At 46.3% G+C, this 13,066-nt stretch overlaps 1 protein-coding gene and 1 pseudogene across 6 annotated transcripts in view; one reads left to right on the top strand and one right to left on the bottom strand.

Annotated features, from left to right (window-relative positions):
* Nucleotides 1-13,066, bottom strand: part of LOC309621863 (uncharacterized protein) — a 160,684-nt gene that overhangs the window by 17,281 nt on the left and 130,337 nt on the right. Inside the window, exons 4-5 of one of the 5 annotated variants that reach the window (XR_014240296.1) lie at nt 12,872-13,009; nt 184-281 (exon numbers count right to left, since the gene is read on the bottom strand). Coding sequence is in view for 1 of the 5 variants with exons in the window: in XM_082409186.1 (XP_082265312.1) it covers nt 184-321; nt 12,872-12,969 (236 nt within the window). In the remaining 4 variants the exon portion in view is untranslated. Of the gene's footprint in view, nt 1-183; nt 322-7,024; nt 7,144-8,793; nt 8,824-12,871; nt 13,010-13,066 lie in introns of those variants that run through there. The other 4 variants (XR_014240297.1, XR_014240298.1, XR_014240299.1 and 1 more) reach the window with 4 other exon arrangements.
* LOC309621862 (uncharacterized protein C2orf78 pseudogene) lies at nt 3,813-10,742 on the top strand (annotated as a pseudogene). Its single transcript has 3 exons — nt 3,813-3,900; nt 6,798-7,547; nt 8,827-10,742. The product of its transcript is annotated as an uncharacterized protein C2orf78 pseudogene (transcript).

Genomic DNA, 13,066 nt, shown 5'->3' on the forward strand with positions numbered 1-13,066 from the left:
AGAATCAGTGACAGGAAAGGATCACCAGTAAGAACTACAGCAGTCACCGCTTACCTCGTAGCATAGGGCACTGTCCGTGATCCTTAAGAAGAGTTAGTAGAAATGCCTTGCCCATCTTGCCCCTGAACCCCTTGAAAGGTACACGACTGCTGTGTTGGTGTTTAGGGGGAGCATCTCACTTACCAGGGACTGACTTCTCCCTTGATTCCTCTGTAGTGATGGAGACTTCCCCGCTGATGAAAAATTCCCTGGGATTGCAACCTCCAAGCCAGACAGCTTTCCTATGGAATGACAGAGAACTTGTCAAGGTGAAACACCAGTCTGCGGGAGAAAGGGAGGAAGAGAATGATGGAAATCGTTTCTGGGAAACTATTCTTACATTATGTGTTGTTTGTTCCCGGTAAATAAACTGAAATCTTCTTAACAGTAAAACAAAATCTAAACCACTAAAGCCAATAATACAGGAGTATAACTTTTGAAAAAAATTTCTTTGGCTGCGCAGCATGTGGGATCTTAGCTCCCCAACCAGGGATTGAACCCACGCCTGCTGCATTGGAAGCGCAGAGTCTTCACCACGGGACCACCGGGGAAGTCCCAGGACTATCACTTTTAAAGGAGAAGGTACAAACCCCTCGGTTCTATGAACTGGAGATTTTTAGTAAGAAGTCAATATATTTGTTGTTAGGCTCATTTTATGTTAGGCTGTCTCCCTGCACAGGATGCAGGCGCCTTGAGGATGGAAGTCATATCCCTCTATAGTACGTCCCTCTTCTTTCTGCTTTGCAGTTTGCTGCTCCACTTGCTCAACCCCACCTAGTAATAACCTATACTTCCCTTGTTCCTGTTTTCCCATCTGGAAAACAGACAAAAGGCAACCAAACAACGCAAAGGTCTCAACAAATAAGGGATATCCAAAACCAGAGATGGCCAGAACTTCTGTACCCCTGATGAAATAGTCCTCATACAAAACCTGATAATCAAATTCCTTAATGCTAGGAATCACAGTGAAAAATAGTATCTGAACTGACTTCTGTCAGATGAGTGAGAACTAAGGTTAATTCAGTGTATCTGAAGCATAGAAAGTGAGGGCAAAAGTGGCACAAGATGGGGCTAGAGAAGCAGAGAGGATTCTAGACCACGCAGAGTCTTAAAGGCCAACAGTGTGTTTTCTATTCTCAAAACAATGCTTGTGAGCGATGTTTATGAGCAACGTTCCAACTTGCTTTGAAGGTTTCTTGTGTGAAGAGTGGATTGGAAGGAAACAAGATATATGGACACCAGTTAGGACCTAATCGCAACAGACAGGCAAGTTCAGTATTAGGAAGTTGAGGAAGAGCTGGCTGACAGATTCCAAAGAAATTCAGGAGATGAACTGAAGCGGGCTTAATGGGGTAGGAGATGGAGGAAAGGAAGGTCTTAGGGAATTCAAGGGTTTACTGCACACATGAGCAAAGTCTCAAAATTAATCATTTGAACGTACAGAGGCGGATCTCCCAAATGACACCGGTTAGGAAGCAACGGTACGCCCTTTAGAATTCCTAGAGACAACACAAATCAACTGTTTCGATGGAAAATTCGGCGGGACTCTTGATTTCCATGGGAATACAGAGAAAAGAGACACTGATCTGGCTTGCAGGTATATTTAGGAAGTTGTTAGCCGGACATCACCTACTAGTATCATGTAAGTAGGCCGTCCGAAGTAGGAAGCTTAGGGGAAAAACCTGGAGGAAAACTTAAAAGCTTAAGCCACACCTCTACACTACACCACCTTTCACAATTTCTTCTCAGATAAGCATCATCCCCATCAGTGAAGAAACTCGTTCGTACCTCATAATAGGAAAAACAGGCCTAAAGATTCAATGTGTGTCTTGGGAGGTCCCATCTATGCGATATCTTCCTGGGACCAGAAAAGGCCCCAGGAAGATCCATCTCTGCACCCCTGAAAGCTTACCACCAAGGAAAATGACTAGGTCCATAGATTTCCTCCCTCAAACCAGCTTACCTCACACATAGATCATTAGCAACTCCGCCCTTACTCACATTATCACAGTCACAAGAGTGGTTAGGGAGAAAAGCACTAACCAGGGGAACTAAAACAGAGGCAATCCAGGCCAAGCTGGGCTGGTGGCAGATATCTTGCTCCTTACGCTCGGGTGCATAATGCGACTCACCACAGTGCCTTTTTCACAGACCCTTTTGAACGTTTCTCCACAGAATCCAACAGCTCAAGTTAGTTCATGACGCTTCAAGGTCAACAATCGTCAAGAGAAAAACATGCAATATGTCTTACAATGTTGGATTCCTTACAAACAGGACAAGGAGATAACCATGTAGACAAAACCAGAGCATTTGAAAACATCTGTATTCTACAAACACACCAGTGAATGCTATAAATAAGGTACTATGACATAAAACAAAATGAAAACTAGATGTGAGACTGTTCTCTTCAGTGTACAGACTTCATGGCAGTTGCTGCACACTATCTAGCTACTTAGATCTTTAACTCTCTGTTCTGTTAATACCAAATGAGGCCCAAGTGTGTCAACCTGTTTCCCACAGAAACCAAAAAGTCTACATGCATCTCTTTTCTCCTGTGCCCTTTCACCTTACCTGCTCCCAATTCTCCACCAACGTCCTCCTCTTTCTCTAATTATTCTCCTCTTCATTTTGCTTGGCCTTGCCCCCAAGCATGCAAGACAGAGAGTCCTAGAGGTCCAAGATTCTAGAGTGGCTGTTTGCAAGGCGGAGGAGATTACAGTAACTGCCACACTGTATATACTTCTGTGCAAAGAAAAAGGGACAGTGTTCAGAATGTCTCTCACATATAACAAGAGCTGGAGATGGCAGGATACCTGTGTGGCCCAAGGAACTAGAGCTAGCAAATTATGGGCCAAACAATTGCAACCAAAGGCTGGAAGAGGAAAGGTCTGCAACCAGCTCTGTCTCCTAGCTCTCTGGTATTTGCTGCCAACGGGCAGAGTCTATTTCGTGAAGCATCAAGCACTGAAAAGAAGACTCCTGCTGCTGGAAGGTGACAGGAAGTAACGTCCAATGCAAGATCAAGGCTTGTCCTCGAAGCAATGCCCATAATGGAAGAAAAAAAAAAAAGAGAAAGCGGAAGAGAAATGTTAAGTCGCAAGTCCAACCTGGCCCCCAGCCTAGCCCAGCCCAAGGAAGGTAGGAGTCAAGGAGAAGAAACTAAAAGAGAAGAGCCTTGGACCACAACATTCTCCACAAGGTACACTCAAGAAACTTCACCCTACTCTTGAACCAAGTTACAAAGAGAGCTTCTTAATCCCTACTTTGGCTCCTTAAAAGCTGCTATCAGTTCACTCATTAGACACATCTGATTTCAGAACAACTGTAATAGTTCAAACTAGATGGCTCTTTCCTTCCTAAGGATTATTAATTAAATAAGATCTATATAGCTCTAAGTATATGATACATAAAATAGAATACTCTGTAGAATATAAGTAACTCTTAGTTCAGTGTATTAATGAACGTCTGTAAGAAATGTTGCAATGATTTCCCTAATGGAAGAGCCTGGGGGAGGTAAATCTGTCTTCTAGGATTTCCTCCTCCCCAAAGCTCAGAAACTCAGGTGTTGTTTTAGCTCTCCTACACTCTCTTCACCCAAGCCCGCCTTCCTGTTGGGGATCGGACCTCCCTATTGGCTCTCTCATACCTTTCAACTGCCTGCTTTGTGACATCACTCTCCTCCCAAACCTACTACCACTTGGTAGAGCCTTGGGGTTTCCGTGGAGCTGTTTGGACCAGTAACCAGTGACCTCTGTACTGGACACGTGCGCCGTTCAGCTGCAGCCACTCAGACATCCTCTAGTGTTGTCTCCTCATCCCTTGTACCTGCAGTGGATGCTTCCTCTTCTCTGACCATGTCAGGTAAGAAAAGAAACTTTGGAAAGTTTTGCGTTCGATTTCTTTTGCCCCTAAATTGAGTAGGAGATTCAAAATAGCATGGAATAATGAGGGAAAGTATTGAACTACACGTCTGGAGACCTAATTTCACTTTTGACTTTGACGTTTACTATCTGTGTGACTTTGGACAAATCACTGGCTGTCTCACAAAGCCTGTTGCTTTCCTTAACTGTTACGTTAGGATACCACATTGGGTTGATCACTCTGATCCCCTTCTTTTCCAGTATTGAGCCTTAAAGGGTACCCATGTAGAAAACGAAATCAGACACTTCTCAAGAGTGTTTCAACAGAAACACAGAAAAGCCAGGGGACATAGAAAACTAGCAATATATACCAAGATGTTTCATCTCTAATGGTCTCCCCTCCACTAGGATTTCGACTAGTTGAAAAGAGAGAATAGGGAGAGAGGATGGAGAGTACTGGGCTCTACAGGGAGGCACAGAGTCGAGCGTAAGGAAGTTTAGGACGGTTTTCATTAGCACAGGCCAACAGGCACCAAGAGATGGGAGAAAATGTAAGAATGAAGAGGGAAAGCATAGAGGAGCTCTCAAGAAAAACGGAGTTTGCAATGGAATGCTGATGGGAACCAAAGATTTTCAATTAAAGCAGAAACAGCACAGAGGGAAACCTGCTCAGAGCAGGGCAAAACCAAGTTGATGGTAGCAAACCCTTACATTAACAGACTTAAGAAGGAAAGTAAGGCCAGAACAGGGGATCACCGGGAAAGGCAGCTTATCAGAAAAGTCATACTCCGTTTTCTTTCTTTTATTGCCTCTCTGAATACAGTTGGCCACTTGACAGTTTTGAATATAAACATTTTAGAAATACGTTTTAGAAATGATGCCTCCTATAAACAAGCAACCACAGTGGTTATCTAGGGGGCTGCTTTTCAGTGTTTTATTCTTTCTAATTTTTAAACTAGGTAGACATTTCACCAATTCAACATTTTAAGTGATATCTTCTAAATTGAATCAGAAGGACTATTTTCCTTGGTGTGATATGTAGGTTCTAAGGCAAGGCTGCTTTTCATTTTTACAGTTATTTCCTTCCTAACACAGAGAGCACATTGATCAACAGCCATCGTTCGCTTGTAGATCTTAGCTACCGAAGAAGAAGAAGAAGAAGAAAAAGTCAGGCCCCACATCTCTAATTCCCCCCACTTAGGGAATTCCCTGGCGGTCCAGTGCTTAGGACTCGGTGCTTTCACGGCCAGGGCCACGCGGCGCGGCCAAAGAAACAAAACAAACAAACATCCACGTTTATCGAAAACCATATTGTGGAGTCCTGTGGATTTTCTTACACTTGAAAATCTTTTTTAATTGGATTCTAGGCATGATGGTTTTTTGAGGTTTTGGGATGCCATCTTCTTGGATGCTGAAGATGATTCTAATCTAAGTTCTAGGATAAATCCAAAAACCTTCCTGATACATTTTAAGCTTCCTTTCTGCTTATTATATAAGCTATATTCATTGAAATATATATTTCTCCTAGGCTTAATACCTCTTACTTGCTGGGTAAAAATATGAAGGAGCACAATAATGAAACTCTTTTACACTTATTATTTTGCTGTCTGCTTCGTACCGGTTTTCATTGAAATACTTGTCTATATGTGTTGTGGCTACCTATACATGCACATTTATTGCATTCTGTTGCTTGTTATGCATTTTTTACTGACATACCTTCTCTGTCTGTATGCATTGGCTAGGAATTCATTCACCTCTATCACCTCCATCGTGTCTTCTGGTTAATAGTATTCACTAAAATAGAGTGGGCAAAATTCACTTTCATAATATTGCATGGATGGTACAGAATGCCATTTGTTAGTAAATTCATTAGGCTTCGATACTTGCCACATACCCCAGTTTTCATTAATATCTATGGATTTCTTTTTCGTTAACGTAATATGCTTGTCATGATTTTTCTTTGTCTTTCTAGAACTTATTGTATCTTCCTCCATATAAATCATACGCAATAGATCAGCTTATTCATCTATTAATTATTACTGCTATTATTATTGGTGGTGGTGTTATAACCACTTTACAGGTGAGGAATCTGAAGTAATCAGATAACTCTTCCCTTTCCAAAAGCACTTAAGAAATCCACTTTCGGGTAATCATTTTGAGGTAGGATGAGAAACCAGGCTTGAAGAGGGCAAAAATGACTCTTTCAATTCACCAGTTGGACTGAGCTGTACGTCACCTCTAGGTAATAGCGTGGGAACTGCACAAGCAAAGGGAGACACTGAAGACGACAATGGTAACAGCCGTACTGTTTTCTAATGGACAAAAAAAATGCCTATATTATAAGTTCTATTTCTCCTGCTTTCTGGCAGTATCATGCTCAGAGTGGAGTCCTGGCAAGGAAGTCAGGATACTTAGGTTCTGAAACCTGGTAATGATACTAACATAATGAGAGAACTTGAACAAGTCAACCCGACCTCTCTGAGCCTCAGTTTCCTTACTCACGAAATGAGACTGAGAACATCGAAGTTCTCTAAGGGCCTCCTAGTTCTAAAATGCTTCCAGTCTAGGAAATAGCATAGAAGTCAATACGAGTGCAGGCTGAAGGGAAAGACAGGGCAGGGAGAAGGTTGCTTCCAGCCTAGAGAACAATCTCTGAACCACACCACTTGGCTCTTCTGCCCGTCTGTGCCCAAGATGGGAGCACAGGCAGTGAATAGAGAAGAGTGGAAAACTGCTCAGTCCTTACAGCCATCATTAACTGTCTGATTTTGGGTTTCTCAGGAAGTAGTGATAGTAGAGGTGTCCTGATAGCAAGAACCTTCAGATGATGCCGTTCCTCAAACGTAGTGAGAATTTCTCAACCTCCCTGAGTTTTTCATGACCCTCTTGTTCTTACAGAAAATTTCCAACATCCATCTCTACTTGGAACTCTAAATTCTCTGCAGCATTCTCCTCCTGTGGTGAGCAATGCAACTTCCCTAACACGAAGTGTCTGCAACTTCTCCAGAGTCTCTGCCCCTGCCGTCAGTTCGGCATCGGCTACCGGTACCCCTTTCCAGACACTCATGGGTAGTGCCTACCTTTACCAACATTCTAGCACGACTATGTTATCTGGAGTTACTGACCACAGCCAGATCTCCACTTCAGCTGCTTCCTATCCAGGTGTTCTTGAGTGGGACATCACAGCAAGCACTGAAAAGAATTCTTCTTCACTCGGAGACTTTACTCTGGCACTCACTGACCGCCACACAGCTGCCTCCTCCATGTTTCTGGCAGCCCAGTATGATAAAACTTCAGACGCCAAGAACATGGTCCCTCTACATCCATCGCTTTCTGCCAGCCTTGCTCAGGGAACACCATCTCAGATTCCAAATCAGGGGCAGAGCCGCCTGTCACTTCCCTGCCAGGACGGAAGCCAGGTATATTACTATAACCAAGGCACACTGGGGTCTTTACTGTATGGAGAACTTGGCTCCTGCCCGCAATCCTACGGCTCGGCGTCATACACAGGAAGTCGGGCCTCTGGGCAACCAGAAATGGGAATGGGACTGAAGGAGATTCAGCCCACAAATATCCGACCACCAGCTTCCACCTCTGCAGTCTGCCACCCTGTGTCTGCTCAACGCATCACAGAAACAAGTTTTCAAGGTGAGTATAACAAACGCCAGAGAAAGTTGAAGAATGAGGTCGTCATTCAAAAATGGGGTCAAATCGACAGCTGGGAAGGGGTGTAGAGGCAGGTAGAATTTAGATCCTGAGCCTTTAATAACCACTACCTTCGCTCAGTGCCCTCTGTTTTTAGACTCTATATGAGAACACCTAGGGCTTCCCTGGTGGCGCCGTGGTTAAGAATCCGCCTGCCAATGCAATGCGGGGGACACGGGTTCGAGCCCTGGTCTGCGAAGATCCCACATGCCGTGCAGCAACTAAGCGCATGTGCCACAACGACGGAGCCTGCATTCTAGAGCCCGTGAGCCTCAACTACCGAAGCCCGCGTGCCTACAGCCCATGCTCCGCAACAAGAGAAGCCACCGCGATGAGAAGCCCGCACACCGCAACCGAGAGTAGCCCCCGCTAGCCGCCAACTAGAGAAAGCCCGTGCACAGCAATGAGAGACCCAGTGCAGCCAAAAAAATAAATACGTAGAATAAATAAGTTCAAACAGTAAATAAATACATAAACATAAATTACAAAAAAAAAGAACACCTAATGCAGGTGGGAAGGTGGGAGGGCCACTGTAGAGGTCATCTATGCTACATGTACAAGAACGCCGAGAGCACACCAATCGGTACCACACTTTTCACTGCTGTAGCCGATCGTTCCCCCTGTACTGCCACACTGTAGCACTCCCTTCCCTCATCTACTGCTATAGTCTCTTCGGAAGGTGTTTCAGAACTCTTGTTATGTGAGTGCCAGTTGAACTGTCCTCACTTCCTTCATTTATACCAGGATTGAAGACCTTGTGGTCCGAGATCCTGTCCAGAGAGCAAGCAGGCTAAGACTCTGTCTTTGTTGATGTGTTTCATCAGCAAGGGCTCTACCCCCTCTCCTAGTTCATGGTGTGACGTGTTCTTGGCCTCTCGGGAAAGTGGGGAGAATGGAAAGGACCCTATATGAGAATGCTAGGCTTTGTAAAACATTTCAGGTTTTTAAAAATAAGACTCATTTTGTATTGGACTTATAACAGTCCTATGAAATACAAAGCGAGCCGAGAATCAGTGACAGGAAAGGCTCACCAGTAAGAATTACAACAGTCACCGCTTACCTCGTAGCATAGGGCACTGTCCGTGATCCTTAAGAAGAGTTAGTAGAAATGCCTTGCCCATCTTGCCCCTGAACCCCTTGAAAGGTACATGACTGCTGTGTTGGTGTTTAGGGGGAGCATCTCACTTACCAGGGACTGACTTCTCCCTTGATCCCTTTGTAGGGATGGAGACCTCCCCCCTGGTGATGAAAAATTCCCTGGGATTGCAACCTCCAAGCCAGACGTTTTGTGTGACACAAAGTCAAGAACTCCCCAAGTCCTGCAGTAGCAGAAACAGCCACATACTTGAGAGTAACCCACCATCTGAACTTGGGGACATTTCAGTGACAGCTCCAGTCCAGAGTGCCAGGCGTCTCCTGGCCCTGCCTCCAGCTCCAAGCCAGGGACAAATAGAGAGTAAGCACGTGGATGATATCAAAACCAAGCTTTCAAAGCCTCTGGATGCCTACCAGATCCCAACAGAGAACCAAGATCCTCCACTACTCCCTTTAGGAATCCCTGATATTCACCAGCCGCTGGCCTGCACCGATCCCCTCAGCCAAGAGGAGCAGCCTGGTTCTGAAAATGCTGATCTGGGAGAGAACAGCCGGAGTCGTCAGGACCTAGGGACACTTGAAAATGGGATTGAACCTAGCAGTGGTCTTGCAGACATTACTACACTGGCGGAGGATATTCACCTTCCCCAGCTCTTTAATCCTTTGAAAGATCTTGATCAATCCCAAGGTCCCAACGTGATCAAAGCTAAAGACACCAGAGCCATTAAGGTGAATCAGGTGCAGGAAAAGCCAAGTGTCATAAAGGTTCCCTCTGATCAACCCAGGAAGAACAAACAGAAAGCCTCTGAGCCTATCAGTGGCGCTCCCAAGGCCAAAATCCAGCCAAAGAATCCAGAGTGCCTGTTAGGGGGAGAAGTGGTTATATGCCACGCTGCAGTCAGTGACAGGGCTCCTGTGAACACGGCCAAGCACTCTCAAGGCAAACCTCAGAAAGCTGCATCCAGAAAGATCAGCAAAACTAAGAGCCACGGGCAGGAAAAGACCAAAAGGACCAGAGGGAGAAACAAGGCTGAGGAGAACAAGCAGTCAGGGAACAAAGTCAAGGCAGAAGAGAAGCCAGCAATCCCCCACACGAAGCGAAAGGAACACCAAACTGAGCTTCTCCAACAGAGCTTTCAAAAGCCTCGAACCTCCCTTGGCGTGCGCATGCTGGAGTCTGTGAAGGTTCTTCATGCGCTGGGGAAGAAGAATGAGACGAAAACTGGGCGCTCTTCCTGTCGGCTCTTGGGAAAGTCAAGCAACCCCAAAGACCCCCAGCCACCCCCAGCTATCCAGCCATGGCGGCATACCCCACGTGAGGGGAAGGGTCCTGAGAAAACGCAAGTCCAAGCCCAGAAACCAGACAGCAGTGCTGAAACAGAGTGTCCGTCTCCAGCCCAGTATGAGCGGCCTCCTCCTGGGAAGGTCAAGTTGATACCTCTGCCTTTTTCTGCCTGGGACAAGCCTCAAGCTCGACCCGCTCCTCGGAGGCCACAGTCTCTGGCCTCACATCGGCCTGCTGGGGCTTACCGTGCCCAGCCTGGTTCTACTGACTCAGCTCAACCCGCTGCAGCCAATTCATCCCAGCCAGCTCCTGCCTCTTTGCCAGGCCCCGCCAAACCAGCTCAGCCAACTGTGACCAACCCAACCCAACCGGCTTGGCCCAACCATACCCAGCCTCGTGTCCCTCAGTCTGCTGCTCCTAGGCCTGCACCCTCCAAAACTTCATCTGGCGCTCCTCTCCAGCGGGAGCCTGTTCCCCCTGCTGTGAATAAGCGCCAGTCCCCACCCAAGCTCCAAACCCACTTTCTACTCCAAGACTTCAGCAAGCAACGAGTTCCATGGAGGGAACCCAACGTGCCTGAGCCAGTCATGTCAAAGCCCATCGAACAAGAGCAGAGGCCAGAGCGAGAGGCCATGAAGAGGCGGGCTCAACAACAACGGGAGAATGCTGCCAGATACACCTCTTCGGGCAAGCTGCAATTTTTCACCGAGAGGGAAAACGAAATGGAAATTGCCGACTACTACGGATACGTCAAGTGAGAGCTGCTAGGATTCTTGGTGCCACCTTGGCTACCAGCTGTTCTTCCATACACAGGTAAGACAGGTATAGAACTGAGTAAGTAAATGGAATACAATTAATAGACGAGTAACAAACCTTTCGAATTTTCAGATGCTGCTAACTGGGGCGTGAGAAAGGAAGGACTGAAAGTTGGATGGGAGAATGAAGGAAAGGGGTAAAAACTGAGCAAAGAGGAAGGAACTTGGCCCAGGGCTAGGAAGGCCAAAAGAGACGTATGGATTTAGGAAAGGAAGCAGGAGCGAGGATGAAATGGCAGAAGTAAAAAGCAGGGTCAGAGGTCTGGGTTGAAAGAACACAATTGGAGTAGAGTTGAAGGTGACAGAAGATGAGTCTAGGTTTACTAGGAGAAATAGAAAAAGTCTCTCGGGGACGCTGGCCTTAAGTCTCACAACCACCAGATAGGTATTTCAGAAAACAAGAGGTTCAGGACACATCTCTGAAAGGTCTGAGTTGCCTTATTCAGGTGTGACTGTAGTGGGGGAATAGGGAAATCTACCAGAGAAGTGGCTAGGGCTCAGAGTTATCCTAGGGGCAGCTGACGACAGGGGCAGAGCCAAGGGAACTGCTGGATCAGGAGGCCCACGAACAAAGCAGGGGCATAGCCGCCTGTCACTTCCCTGCCAGGAAGGAAGCCAGGTATATTACTATAACCAAGGCACACTGGGGTCTTTACTGTATGGAGAACTTGGCTCCTGCCCGCAATCCTACGGCTCGGCGTCACACACAGGAAGTAGGGCCTCTGGGCAACCAGAAATGGGAATGGGACTGAAGGAGATTCAGCCCACAAATATCCGACCACCAGCTTCCACCTCTGCAATCTGCCACCCTGTGTCTGCTCAACGCATCACAGAAACAAGTTTTCAAGGTGAGTATACAGACGGCAGAGAAAAGTTGAACAATGAGGTCAGCATTCAAAAATGGGGTCAAATCGACAGCTGGGAAGGGGTGTAGAGACAGGTAGAATTTAGATCCTGAGCCTTTAATAACCACTACCTTCTCTCAGTGCTCTCTGTTTTTAGACTCTATATGAGAACACCTAGGGCTTCCCTGGTGGCGCCTGCCAATGCAGGGGACACGGGTTCGAGCCCTGGTCTGCGAAGATCCCACATGCCGTGCAGCAACTAAGCGCATGTGCCACAACGACGGAGCCTGCATTCTAGAGCCCGTGAGCCTCAACTACCGAAGCCCACGTGCCTACAGCCCATGCTCCGCAACAAGAGAAGCCACCGCGATGAGATGCCCGCACACCGCAACCGAGAGTAGCCCCCGCTAGCCGCCAACTAGAGAAAGCCCGTGCACAGCAATGAGAGACCCAGTGCAGCCAAAAACATAAATACGTAGAATAAATAAGTTCAAACAGTAAATAAATACATAAACATAAATTACAAAAAAAAAGAACACCTAATGCAGGTGGGAAGGTGGGAGGGCCACCGTAGAGGTCATCTATGCTACATGTACAAGAACCCCGAGAGCACACCAATCGGTACCACACTTTTCACTGCTGTAGCCGATCATTCCCCCTGTACTGCCACACTGTAGCACTCCCTTCCCTCATCTACTGCTATAGTCTCTTTGGAAGGTGTTTCCGAACTCTTGTTATCAGAGTGCCAGTTGAACTGTCCTCACTTCCTTCATTTATACCAGGATTGAAGACCTTGTAGTCCGAGATCCTGTCCAGAGAGCAAGCAGGCTAAGGCTCTGTCTTTGTTGATGTATTTCATCAGAAAGGGCTCTACCCCCTCTCCTAGTTCATGGTGTGAAGCGTTCATAGCCTCTTGGGAAAGTGGGGAGAATTGAAAGGACTCTATATGAGAATGCTAGGCTTTGTAAAACATTTCAGTTTTTTAAAAATAAGACTCATTTTCTATTGGACTGACAACAGTCCTATGAAATACAAAGAAAGCCGAGAATCAGTGACAGGAAATGATCACCAGTAAGAATTACAACAGTCACCGCTTACCTCGTAGCTTACGGCACTGTCCATGGTCCTTAAGAAGAGTTAGTAGAAATGCCTAGCCCATCTTGCCCTTGAACCCCTTAAAAGGTACACGACTGCTGTGTTGGTGTTTAGGGGGAGCATCTCACTTACCAGGGACTGACTTCTCCCTTGATCCCTCTGTAGTGATGGAGACTTCCCCGCAGATGAAAAATTCCCTGGGATTGCAACCTCCAAGCCAGACAGCTTTCCTATGGAAAGACAGAGAGCTTGTAAAGATGAAACACCAGTCTGCGGGAGAAAGGGAAGAAGAGAATGATGGAAATCGTTTCTGGGAAACTATTTTTA

Source organism: Balaenoptera borealis (genome assembly GCF_965194805.1).
Source record: "Balaenoptera borealis genome assembly, contig: HAP1_SCAFFOLD_1115, whole genome shotgun sequence".
Lineage (NCBI taxonomy): Eukaryota > Metazoa > Chordata > Mammalia > Artiodactyla > Balaenopteridae > Balaenoptera > Balaenoptera borealis.